The sequence below is a fragment of the Columba livia genome, chromosome 19, assembly GCF_036013475.1.
Source record: "Columba livia isolate bColLiv1 breed racing homer chromosome 19, bColLiv1.pat.W.v2, whole genome shotgun sequence".
NCBI lineage: Eukaryota > Metazoa > Chordata > Aves > Columbiformes > Columbidae > Columba > Columba livia.
The window spans coordinates 8,502,473-8,515,441 of NC_088620.1; the positions used below are offsets into that span (position 1 = coordinate 8,502,473).

Consider the following 12,969-nt stretch of genomic DNA (forward strand, 5'->3'; position numbering starts at 1 on the left):
CAGACCGTAGGACTCTATTCTGACCATTGGCAGCTATCACCACCAAACTGTACGGTTAGGTGGTCAGGTAATCATAAGTGCATGCAGGCAGCTGAATTTAATGGGAATGCCGTCTTCTGGGGACAGAGGAGGACACCAGCAGCTTCTGGACCATACCGCAGTTCTGCATTCACAGGCACTACCTGAGCACACAGCCTCTTGTAGGCTTAAAGCACTTTATTTCCCAGTCCCTATGGACTCCAAGCAAATGCAGAGGTCTCCTGCCCACCACTGGCTCCTCTTACACAGTGTGCAAATGTGACCGGGGAAAGAAGGCAAGGAAAAGCAAAGGAAATCAGCCTGTCTCAAAATAGAGCAGAAATGAGGGTCTAAAAAGAGCTGTGCTCCAGTGCACAGTGCCTTAAGGCTTCATGCCATGGATCATCCAGATGCCCATCACCCTCCTCCCAGGGAGGCAGAAGAAGGGGCAGGTACCAAGCACCATCCTGAGCTGGTTCTTACATGGAAAGTTTGCCAAGTCATCAGCTGAGATGTTGTCCCCTGTCACAGGACAAAGCTCACTGTCACCAACAACTACATGATGTAAAAATAATCCAGAGCAAACATCACATTTGCAACACCGTTATGTATATATTTCCCCAGTCTTCCTTATACTAAACCCCCCATGTACTTCATTTCGAAGGCGTGGGGCTGGCACCTGCAGGTATTGCCTGTGGCTCCTCAAGTAGAAGCAGTGGGAAATGACCCAGGGAGCTCTAGGGTTTCCTCAGAGTATTTCTGCCCCCAGAGCAGCTCCTTCACACCAAGCCGGTGGGCAGGCAGGTCTCGAAGGTGAGCAGCTTTCTGGTGAGCATCTTGCATGTTTCATTAGAGTCACAGTTCCACTCGCTCATCCTGCTAAGTCCAGGATGAGCGATTACAGCTCTGTCCTCCACCCCACAGTTTCCTCTTGCTGTTGTGCTTCACAGCTCTTATTTTGGGGTTTTCCAGCCCCCTCTGGTCACCTGCCCATGAACCAGCTCTGCTGTGTGTTGAGCGTGGTGGTCTTGACGAACTGGCAGAGACAGGGCACGCTGCTGTGCTCCAGGTGTCCCCCCACCCCAGCCCCGGGGAGCCGGCCGGTGACCAGGAGCCGCACGTAGCATCCGCTGAAGATCACCAGGAGCTGCTGAGCCATCACCTGAAATGAGCACAAGAGGTGTCAGAGCATCTCCCTGTGGGAAGAGGGGATGATACATCAAATACCATTTGCTCCCTTGTTCAAGGACTGTCCTTGTCTGGAAGAAACAGGACAGGAGCCAATAGCATATGTAACTGTCCCAGATACCCTTCTGGTCAGCAGTGCTAGCACATTGTCCCCATGGGGGAGTGACATGGAATGACCACAGAGCCAGGCTGTTTGGGGACCTACCTGCCCTGCCACCACCTCCTGATGCTTTATCTTGCCCACAGAGAACGAGAGAGCTTCAACCTGCAGGGACATCACCTGCACCAAATTCACTTAATAACAGTGAGCGGAAAACTAAAATAAATCAAAATCATCCCTTTTAAAGTTTCTTGCTGAGTGGGAATGAGGACACATTTGTCGCTCAGCGTGGCATAAGTCTTTGAAGGCACGCTCCATGGAGGAGACAAAGGCTGGGGACATCCATGCCACATCCCCAGCGTGGATAGAGGTGGTGGGTCCCTGCACAGGCCCTGGGGAGAGGTTTTCTTCCAAACAGGGACCCCCAGCCACCAGCAAGGAAAAGCACAATCCATTAATTCCTCAAGGATTAAGCACTAGCTGCTCAGTAAGCATTAACTGCTCAGCAGTGCCAGGTTTGAAGAAGGTATTTGTGGACCTCCAGGCTTCCAGGTGCTTCTACTGGTGAAAAAGGACACGTTCCCCATTGCTGGTGGCTGCCTGGATGAGTTTTGGAGTCAAGGTTCCTGGAGGGATATTTCTCATTACCTCTGGTGGGCCATCAGGAACCAGGCGGAGCAGCTCATTGCATGTCACAGGCTTTTTATTTGGGTTCCTTCCCTTGGATAGAAGAGGGGACTCTTCACACGGAGTCTCCTCCTCCGTCCCCGGGTCAGGGTGAACCACCGCCTCCATAACCACGCAGAGCTGGTCCAGGCTGCGTCGCAAGCCCGACTGGAAGAGAAAGAGATTTTGGGGGTGTCCAAAAGCAGGCAGCAGTGCCGGTTCGGGGACAGCCTTTAAAGGGCATGATTGTCTCCCGCACATGTTTTACTCCTGGGAGTTATCATCCCGAGAGTAAAAAACAGCATTGGCCAAGGGCCGTGCCCAGCACTTGGAGCTAAGCGTCTTCGTCCCGGCTGCCATCAGCTGCCTCTTGTGCCGGTGACTGTTCCCAGCACAATGGTCACAGGCTGGCACAGAGAATCTTGTCTTTAAAAACTGTATGAGTTATATCAGTCAATATGTGAATTGGTGTATTACTGTCCATCCCCCAATCTGCATTTGTTAATTGATCCAGGGAGAGAAGCAGCCTTGAGAGGTTTGGGGGGTTGTACCCCTTCACCTCTCATGCCACAGCCATGGTCAGCAAGGGCAATTCAGCACAGGAGAGAGCAGTGTTTGTGTATTTACACACCCACATAGAGGAAAACACTTTCTGAAGGCCAAGAGGGCAAAATTTTTATACAGTTAGCCCAGTACAGTGTTTACTTATTCCTCAGGCTATCCCATTTATTTCAGAAGGACAGGTCAAGGTGTCGGCTATTTCAAGTTGTGACACATGCTTTCAAAATTTGCCCTTGATTCTTGATGGCTTTCCTTTATTAAAGTTGTACAGTTAATTATCCAGACATACAGGTACCGCAGGGTCTAAACAAACTCCTGCTGAACTGGACACTGACAGATGCAGCTTATCCACCTGTCCAGCTCCCAGTTCATAGCAGGGGATGCCCAGAAGGACACTCAAACACGCTGTTCTCCTTGTCCACCTCCATCCCACCAAAACCGGAGCCCAGGGGTGGACCTGGACGTGTCCCTAGGGGATCTTGGGCTGAACCCACCGTCATTTACCTCTCGTGTCCTCTGCAGGTCTGTGATATGGGCTGACAAGGACTGGAGGCAGCGCTCCGGGCTGAAGCGCACAAACCACAGCTGGGACAGGCAGGGTTAAGGAAGGGGTTTTGCCATGTTTCCCCCTCCACAGCCCTCTGCCTCCATGCAGATCGCGGTACGGACCTCACAGGAAGCAGAGCAAAGGCAGGTGATGCCCATGGGATGCCCAGGACAGAGTCAGGAACCAAATCACACATTGCAGGGCTGATTTTAAGCCAAGAGTGTCTGGGATAAGGCAAGACCTCAAACTAATGCGGAAGAGAAGAGGGGTGACAAGGAAAGGCGACATTCCCCCAGAGGGCAGCAAGTCCTCGCAAACCTGCAGCCTGTGGGGGTGACAGCTGGGATAACCCAGAGCCATTGCCCATCACTCATCTCAGTGCCTTCCATCTAGATAAACTGGTGGGTCACACTGACTTAGCTCCCCTAATCCCCTTCCTCCTTTTCCTTTGTTTCTAGTGATTCATCCAATTTATTTTTTACAAAATTTACTGTACTTGGTGCTTGTCTGCAGGACAGAGGCACCATTTGCAACCCCCGCCCCAAACGCAGCCACAGCTCAAGCTGCCATTGGTAAGGGGATCAGGAACAGCATAAAAGCTGGGGGGTTAAAAGGGATCTGACACTGGAGCAGAGAAGACGTAAATCCTTGGGTTATTTTCTGCCTGCAGGCAATTCTGGGACACATAAGTAAAGGTGAAGGCTCGTTGGATTAGTCCTCACTTTCTGAGGTATAAAACTATGCTAGTTTGAAAAAAAAAGTGTAATTCAGGTTCTTAAGTGTTTTCTCCTCATTCTGCCTGACTTCAGCCCTCCCCACCTGCAACATTCCCTTTCTGACCCTGTGTCTCAGCCTTGGTTCCTTCTCCATTTCTCTTTCCTACCTCCCTGTACATACAGGATGGGGTGAGGTCCACCAGCAAACCTGGGACACCACCTCTCTCACCGTCGTTTAACACTTTCATGCTGTCTTAAAACTCTCATATTTGCCTAGTCCACAAAAGGAACCTCTAAAAAGCACCCAATGAGCCTCCCCTCTGCCTGATTTCTTCAAGCTGCATTTTTAGAAGGCTATGAATGTCAGAAGTGTTTGGCGGCTGAAAGGCTCCATGAAACCAAGTTCTCTGGTGTGCCTGAAGGAGGGAGATGAGGCACCTGGATGCTGTTGGCTTAGTTTGTCTCTGCAAGGCAGAACATGAGCTCCCAGGGACAAGGACTCTTTTTCTCCGTGTTGTGGATTTTTTTTCACCATAGGCACATTTCTGTCACTCTGCTCATGATAAGAACCATCACTGTCATGTAGGTATAATACACTTCCAGGGATAATTGCCTGCCCAAAGGACTAATCCTCCTTCAATCCTTCAGACTCACTATTTCCAATTGCCTTTGGGCATATCTCAATTCCCAGTTATAGGAGAAGAAAAAATACCCAAATCCCTCGTACCATTCAATAGGAGAAAAAACAAATGCCAGGAAGCACACCCACTGGAAATCCTCATGAATCATAACATCAAAAATACCTCCACATCATTAGATACCCAGAAGGGGTATAAATGATTCCCTACAGAAAGGATACTTGTAGGATGTTGTGTGGCCCATCCAAGGCATCTGTAATCCCCAGTATTAAACTGTGTTTGATCAAGATTTCATTGACAGCTGCCAGCCTCGCATCTGTATTCATATTTATCTGTTGGAGAATGCAGGAAAAATTACCACGCTCTAAAGAAAAGTTGGGCTAGCCTACAGATACGAACTGCAGCTGGATAATCCCAAATACTCTATGTCTCAAAGGAAAATGGTGACAAGAGCAGTGTGCGGTCAAGGCAGGATTGTCACCAGCCATCAGCATTGGCCTGGCCACCACAAGCAGATAACTGTATAGACAGAAATCTCACCAAGGATTATTTCTCTTGCAGATAAAATGTCTGAAGTAGAATCGACACCCAGTTTCATGTTCTCTCTCCTGTCCCCCCGCAGTCCCTGAGTTAAGGACTCCTCTCCTGAACCCCTGTGCCCCCACACATTTGACAGGTTCCCCCTTGGAAGAATCATTGCACAGCTGTTGTTAGAGGCTTGCTCCAAAATCCATTCAAATCAGTGCAAAGACTCCTCTGGATTTTGAATCAAGCCTTTCTAATATTATTTTTTCAGATCACTCCTTAGAAATTTCCATACTCTCATGATTCCTACAACCAAAAGATGACAGCAACCACGTGGTGAATGCTGCAGGATGGTTGCTCCTCATGCTAACAACATCTCCATGTTTCCTTCTACTGCCCAGTCTGCCTCTGTTTTATAATTTTTTTACAACTTCTATGTGTTAAGAGCTGTCTTTTTGTCCTGGACCTCTTGCAAGGTCCAGAGCACTGCAGCAACAGAAGTGAACGATGTTATTAATGACTGCACAGAGCTGAGACAGCAAGGACCATTGTGGAAGCAGGGCAGGAGCCGGCTCTGCCGATTTGTCCCTGGGGCTTCCCACCAGCTGTGGGAGCACAAACCACAATCGCCATAGTAGCTCTATCTCCAGAGACAGCAGGCACTCAGAGCCAGCCTGCCAGGCTCCAACACCTACAGTTTAGGCATTACAACACCTAACTTGGCTGTAAAACATCCCTTGCCTGAATCTGATCTCTGAGCCTACTCATAGAATCACAGAATAGTTTGTGTTGAAGGGACGTTCCCAGCTCCCCAGTGCCACCCCTGGCATGAGCAGGGACATCTTCACCAGCTCAGGTTGCTCAGAGCCCCGTCCAGCCTGGCCTGGGATGTCTCCAGGGATGGTTCATCCACCACCTCTCTGGCCAACCTGGGCCACGCTCTCAGCGCCCTCAGGGCCAACAATTTCTTCCTCATGTCTAACGTGCCTCCCTGTACCATTATATTCTTTGTACACATCCAGGAGATGACTTGGGTCCCAGCACCTCGGTGGGAGGGAGTTCTGCCCCCTGCACACACCAGCAGCCCCCTCTCACCTTCCTCTGGCGACGGTCAAGAACCAGTATCACAACAACAGTGACCAGTACAGCAGCCAGGGTCACCAGCACGCTGGCCTCCCAGTAGCGACCAAAGGAACACAGCCGGACTGTGGAGTAAATGTTTGTCCAGAGAGACACGTAGAAAACCTAAAAAACCCAGAGAGACTGACAATACTCATAGAACTATGAAAGAGAGAGAGGTCAAAGGAAGAAGAAAACTACTGGTCCCTTCTCTCAGGGTAGTACCTTGCCATAAAATTAAGTCATAGGAGATTTTAAGAGGGTGAGAAAGGACAAGAGTTCTTTCCAGCAATAAACAGGGGAAAGAAAGGACTAGAAGGACTGAGTAGGCCCTAGTTTATCATAAAAAAATTCTGGTCGACAGTGAATTATTAATGATGATTCATACTGGGAAGGATTTCAACTGAGTTCTTCCATTTAGATAAGAAATGCATTCACTGATGCATAATGATAATAATTCTTACGGTCCCTGTACTTAGAAAGCTCCTATGTTAAAGCACTCAAGTTGGTACAGAGACTACTCAATTGTACTAACACTCAATTGGTGAACACTGGCACTGGGCTCAAGGACTGTGTTAAGGACTGACAAACTTGGCCTTTGCATAAAGAGAGGCAAAACTGAATTAATTTGGCCTTTACTTCAGATAGCACGCATCTGAGCAGGAGATTGCCTGGAAACAAATATGATGTGTACAGCACAGCATGTCACAGCATCATCTCGCAATAATATAACTCATTTGCATTAAACAGGCACCAAAACCATCGAAACACTGAGCACCAATTCCTACAATATTAGCGAAAGGAGAAGATATGTATAATGGCTATTTGAAAAAATAAACACAGCTAAATTAAGGAGTCAGATTTTATCACACCCTTGGCACACTGCAAAGTATGAGCCGCACAGTAGCTGCTAATGGTTGGGGTCTCTGGAGGAGCTTCTCTCACCAGAAGAAGAGACACAAAAACAGACAATCACCTCAGTAGCCAAAGTTAATTGGTCCATTGGTCTAAATTAGCATCAGGACCAAAATATCTACAGATTTTTTAAATCAAATTTAAAAAAAAAAAAGCCTGATGTGGGTACTACTGCCTCAGCATCTGCTGGTTATTCAGCCATGGACAGCCTGCTTTGGTGGGACTACCAGCAAGGGGGTGGACAAGGTGCCTTGCCCTCCATCTACAGAAAATCTGTGAACTGGGGTTTCCAAAGGATGTGTGAAAACCAGCATCTCCTCCTCACCCAAACCTCTCTCCCTGGGCATAAGAACCCCACGTGTAGGTCCTGATGCATCTCAGCAAGTGCATGTCTATGGCAAACCTGCGAGACACCATGCTGTCCTTACCACAGCAATGGCTATCTGGAACGCCCTGGAGTTGTAGAACATGTACCGTCTCACTTCAGGCTTCAGGACAGCATCCTGGATTAACCTTCTGCACTGATCCGCTGCCACCTGCTCGGGGAGAAACCAGAAAACGAGGGTCACCCTCCAGTTTGGGGCTCCTACCCCATCAGAACCAGCTTGGGCCAGGCTGGTGCTGCAACAAAACGCTGTGTCCCAGAGCACCTTCCTGCAGAGAGCACCTCCAACCTCAGCCATACAGCTGTCACACACCAAAAACTTGTGTGCTTGCCCCATCTGCAGGGAGTCAGATCTCCCTGGAAAGTGCAGGGAAAGCCACAAGAAAAAACACCACCTTTTTATGACAAAGGATAAGACAGATTGTCCAAAGGATGCTGCCTCCCAGAGTGACTTTTCGAGCCATTCACTGTGGAACAGGCTTCTTCATGAAGGTTTAAGCCAAGCCTGTTACAGGTGACTTGCAGTCCATAGACTGAAGTTGACCTGAAACAAGCCACTCAAGCCAAATAAAATGATAAGCTGTCCGTCACATGGGTGCAAATCCAAAAGATGCTAATCCAGCCAGCATCCATTCCTACAGGGCTCCCAGGGGAGATTACACATGAGGAGCCTACCTGAACCCCAAGGGACTTCAACTTCTCCACACAAAGCTCCATGTCGAAGGCGGTGGCCGAGCAGTTGTTGTCCATGCAGAGCACCAGGAGCACCTGGCCATCGAGGGGTTCTGCAAGAGCCCAAAGGAGTCATGAGCACAGCTCTGGCACGGGTTTTTCTCCAAGCAGCGAAGGAACACGTGGCAGAGGGAAGGCTGAGGAACACAAACCACTCCAACATGTTTTAAATGGACCCAGAACCCCACCTTGGACATTTCTAAGAACATCACAAAGAGCTTTGGGAGCAGCACAGTAGCTGATATCTTCCATAAGGAATCAACATACAAAAAGGGAGGAAACCCCAAACAGGTTCCAGGAGTGAGCAGAGATAAGCTGATGCTCTGATCTTCAGCAGGATAATGTCCTGCCTCTCTGATCTCCAACTGAAATGACAATTGACTCAAGCTGTCCCTAACACTATCTGCCTCACTGCCTACTCACCCCACCCACCACAAGAAAAAGCTTGAGCAATCAAACCAAGGTGCTTTCCAATAATCCCATTGTCTGGGATGCAGCAGGGCTGCCCTGGAGCATGAGCTCCATAGATGCTCCAGCATCCAGGCCTCCAGTCTCGCAGTGCTCCTGGGCTTTGCTCCAGGCTCTCGGCTTCCCAGTTTCAGCTAGGACTAGGATCAGAGATGTAATCCAGAGACCCAAGCTGCAACCAGGAGCCTAGAAAGTGTGAGGACAGCCTGTCCCGGATTTGAGGAGCTGGCTGCTGGGAGCTGAGGCAGAGCAGCCTTGGATCCGCACAGGAGAGCTGTGATCTCCAGGCGTCCCATCTGCCATTCACTTGGGGTTTACACAAGCTGTGCCGTGTCAAGAGGAAGAGCTCGGGTCTAAGGAAGTGGCGTGTTCATATGAGATCCTGTTTCACTGAAACGTTTCACCATTTTTCCTTCCCCTTTGCAGATCTGGGGTCAGGCAGGTGTCCCCTGGGCTGCTCCTGCTGCCACTGCGGGTGCTCACCCGGCTGCTGTGCTGGCTGAAATACAGCGCACATTCACCATCTCTTCTCTCCCGCTTACATCCCCATCCTCACCATCCCTGCGCTGCTCAGCAGCACGAGATGCCAAGTGAAAGGAGGGATTTATATTACAATACAGTACAACTGCATCAAGTCAAAAAGGGATAACAAGATCCTGTTTGTTTGCTGAGGTTTATCTCCTCCCGACACAGAGCAGTGGAGGCAGTAAGTACAAAGCAAGAATAAAACCCAATGGCCTCAGCGCTGGGCTCAGCTCTCCTGTTCTCCGTGGCTTGGGTCAAGTTGCTTGGCACCAAGTCGAGCAAGTGTGGTACCAAGCTTGGGCACCTGGGATGTGCAAGGTGCTCAGCTCCCTGGGCTCTGCTGGACTGACAAGAGCTACAAAAACCAAGCGAGAACAGTCACCCATGGCGCTGCCTAGGGTCTCTGCACAGCACCCGGGGCAGTTTTGGAATCTGTGCTGCAGCGATGGAGGAAATTGTTACCAGGGACAGAAGTCACTTAAAAAAACCCACAGGTCAAGTTTCCCAAATATTCCTTGACTTTTGAAGGCCAAAAGAGGACTTTTGGGGTCCTGATTTTTAGTAAGTGGATGTCTATTCATTTCCACATATCAGCCCTTCCAAAAAAATCAAAGTATGCCCATCCTCTTCCTGAAATACTGAAACATCCTTAATGTTTAGTTACTTTTGGAAACGAGGTGCTGTTAATAAGCTACTTTGAAAAATCTGTCTTCTGTTATTTGAAGGGCACTGTACTCGGTGCTGCCTTTCTCCTTTCTCATCAAGTTGCTCGCTTACCTTGCACCCACTGCAGGGATCCTTCTGTTAAATCACTCTTGTAGAGGACAGAGGAAAGTGACCCATTTTTCTCAATTCCATCAGCTTGGGTTTTATGGGCCATGCTGAAGGTTCCTCTCCTCTGTCGTATTGTCAGAAATTCAGCACTTTGTGTATCTGCCTTATCTTTCAGTGCTAAGAAACACGGATTCAGCCCAAGGCAGCTTGCTCTTCTCGTGGGGGACCAGATTGTGAAATCCTCATTCACACTCCCACTGACAGCTTCCTCGAGATCCTGCTTTCCATGAGCAAGGAGGCATTTTTGAGCCCTGAAAAGAGGAAAAGAAAACTCCACATCTTAGAGAGACGGAGAAGGTAACAGCACCGATAACTTGGGTGTTCTCTGCTCTTTGGACCCCACTCCCTGTGGGTGTTACCACCAGGTGCAGTACATACAGACTCACCCTTTGCTGCAATTACTTTTTAATTAATAGGTGAAAAAGTTATCCTTAAATAGTCCTTAAATTAATCCCAACATCTTTAAATATTCATATTTTGTAAGCAATTATTCAAGGAACAGGTGGGATTTGTCTTTCCAAAGCCAACAGATGTTTCGGTGCTACCTTGAGTGGGCGCTCTCAGAAGAAAGTGGAGCTGTGGGCACAGTGCCCACAGGTTTTCCAGGCAAACGCCGCTGCTGTAGGTCTGTAACCTACTGCCAGGACCTGTGGGCGGCAATTAAAGCAAATGCGTGGAAGACTCTGGAGTTTACTTTTCAATTATCTTCCACTCCTGTGGTTCAGCTGCATCCACAACGACTCTCTAAAACTATAATTTACTTTTTAAACCTCAGCTTGGTCTTATTTTTGCACCAGGAGCCTGTTGATGTCTCCTGGTGTAAGGGTCCCTCACGGAACTCATCCATTCTCCTTCCAAAGAGGATTGCTTTATTTTTGACTGATGGTTGTTGATGCAATTACCCCCTTGCACAAAGCCGGGATAAGTCACCAGCTGAAGGAGTGTCAGAAAGAAAACTGAGGCAAGAGAAACAGCATTAAAGGTTCTTCTGATCTTTAGAGGGCTGAAAGCTCACGTTTAAAGGAATCAGGCCATGGTACACGTTGCACAAGAGGCGTGCAGCATGTGTGTGTACACGGGATGGGCACAGCACCTGCGTGTCATGGCCACAGGTTGAGTGTGACTCTCCAGTGCGATCTCCTTGCAGGTCATGGGCAGGTTCGTGTTGCAGAGCACGGCTCCCAGCACCCATAGGTGGACTCAAACGGTGAATTTTCTCACTCCTTTCCCCTTCTGCCTTCAATCCCTTCAGGTTAGCATCTCGCAGAAGGGAAAGCAAAAGGCAAGACAGACCCACACAAAACAGAAGCAAAGCAGAGAGTGAAAAACTACAAGAAACAGAAGGAAAACCTAATTGAAACCTACCACCCTGTCATTGATTCATCCCGAATTTAAGGTGACAGCAGCAGGCTTCTCTTAGATGTGGAGAACTTTGAGTCCCTGGAGGACAGACCCCAGAGGTGACAGCGAAGGGTGCGGCAGGGCCAGGTCAGCTCAGCCTTCCCCAGCCGGGACAAGCTTGTTGCCAAAAGCAGCTTTGCTTTTACCTCTTCACGCAGCATAGATTTTGTTTGGCTCCATTGCCTTTTACTGCAGAACAACTGCCTGTTTTTACAGACTGGTCCCCCAAACCTTGCTCTGCCACCTCCTGTGCTAATGCGAGGGGCATCTTCTCATCTCCTGCACTCCCCAGGCTCTGTCTTCCTCTAAATCTCACCTTATTCTTTATACAATGCCAACATCTTTCTAGTGACTTTGTCTCCTTTAGGCTATGGACTTTCTTTTTAGGACACCTCCAAGCCCTAGCTAAATAGCAGAGAAACATGCAGAAAGTCTTTCTGCATTATTTCCAGAGCGATCAGCAAGAGCTTACCTGGTCCAGCTCACCTCCTGCTCCCGGCGACCTGGCTCAGCTCCCTCCTCCTCCTCTCACGGTCCTTTATCTGCCATCGTCCCACTCCGCACAGCCCAGGCGCCATGCTGTCCCACCGCCGAGCAGGGAGGTCCCCGGTCCCACAGCCGCAACACACATGAAGAAGGTCACGTTCTTCCCTGTGTGTCCCGGGACCACGGACTAAGCAGGCGCAGCTCACCCAAGGCAGGAAGCCTTCGCCCCCGCGCTCACTCTCATCACCCCGAGCTGCAAGCACCAGCTTGCAAAATTTCCCTTGTGCATGTGACTTTTCCCCTAGGCTGGTTTCAGAACCCTGGCTTAACCCTCTAAAGTTCTTCAAAATGTATCCCCACCACAAGCACAGCCTTAGGAGGAGATCCCACGCAGGACTTAGGCTCAGCTTTTGCAGGTCCAGAGCTGGACCCTAAGGCAGATGAGCAGAAGAGTAGCACAGACAGAAGGCTGTCCTCCTCCTCGATCAGACAGACAGACTCACAAAGCAAAAATCCCAAAGCTGTGCCAGATTAGTTGTTGTGAATATAGTAGTCAAAGCCAAGCATCGATGACTGGGCTGGAGAAATAAGAAGCAGTGAATGAAGACCTCAAGGCTGAGGACAGATCACTGTATATTTAGCAAAAGATCATGCTAAAGCACAGAGAAACAGATAACGTGAAGGGTGGGAATTGCAGTTGTCCTCAAAACAGGAGGCTGTGCTGACACGGAGGGCGGGTGTGAGTTTCCTCTCCAGCTGCTGGACTCGGCAGAAAAGCAGGAGACTCGGACACAAGGTCAGATGGACCCTCAGAACAGCTTCACATGCTGGAGAAATCATTCGCTTTCATGCAAAGAGACGAGCTTGGGAGATACCACAGGAGAGAAGGCTCATTAGCCTGGGAATCGTGGTTTCATGGCTCAGTGAAAGCCAGAAGATCCATGGAGGCCTGGAACAGAGCGAATCAAGTATCTTAGTGACTGTTAGTCTTAGTGAACAGCTTCAAAAAGTGAGAAGAAAAAGAAAAAGCTTCATTGCGGCGCCTGTGTACAGTTCCCGGAGAAACTGCCATTCTTCTCTTGGAAGGATGAATTTCTGCAACCCCGCTTGGTCCAGACATTGCTGAGCAATGTGCTCATCACATC

The 12,969-nt window shown here is 49.2% G+C and overlaps 1 protein-coding gene across 5 annotated transcripts; it reads right to left on the bottom strand.

Moving 5' to 3' along the window:
- Positions 1–198: 198 nt before the first annotated feature.
- On the bottom strand, positions 199–12,969 carry TMEM268 (transmembrane protein 268). Of its 5 annotated transcripts, XM_065035964.1 has the most exons (10): positions 11,811–12,958; positions 11,031–11,197; positions 9,881–10,188; positions 8,054–8,163; positions 7,422–7,529; positions 6,055–6,204; positions 4,656–4,766; positions 3,038–3,118; positions 1,955–2,140; positions 199–1,180 (listed from the first exon to the last, which is right to left on the bottom strand). In XM_065035964.1, the coding sequence occupies exons 2-10, from the start codon at positions 11,087–11,089 to the stop codon at positions 1,001–1,003; spliced, it is 1,293 nt and encodes a 430-aa protein (XP_064892036.1). In that variant the 5' UTR covers positions 11,090–11,197; positions 11,811–12,958; the 3' UTR covers positions 199–1,000. The 5 variants fall into 5 exon arrangements, with proteins under 5 accessions (XP_064892036.1, XP_064892035.1, XP_021143126.2 ...); XM_065035963.1 differs by lacking the exon at positions 11,031–11,197 and having other exon boundaries at positions 11,825–12,961; XM_021287451.2 differs by lacking the exon at positions 11,031–11,197 and having other exon boundaries at positions 11,811–12,955.

Excerpts from the sequence above, each read along its gene's own strand:
- TMEM268 (XM_065035963.1), bottom strand. The coding sequence starts at position 11,916 with ATGGCGCCTGGGCTGTGCGGAGTGGGACGATGGCAGATAAAGGACCGT. Across the intron at positions 8,164-9,880 it reads ATCCCTGCAGTGGGTGCAAG|AACCCCTCGATGGCCAGGTG; the intron begins GTAAGCGAGCAA and ends GGGCTCTTGCAG. Across the intron at positions 4,767-6,054 it reads TTGACCGTCGCCAGAGGAAG|ATAAATATGAATACAGATGC; the intron begins GTGAGAGGGGGC and ends ATTCTCCAACAG.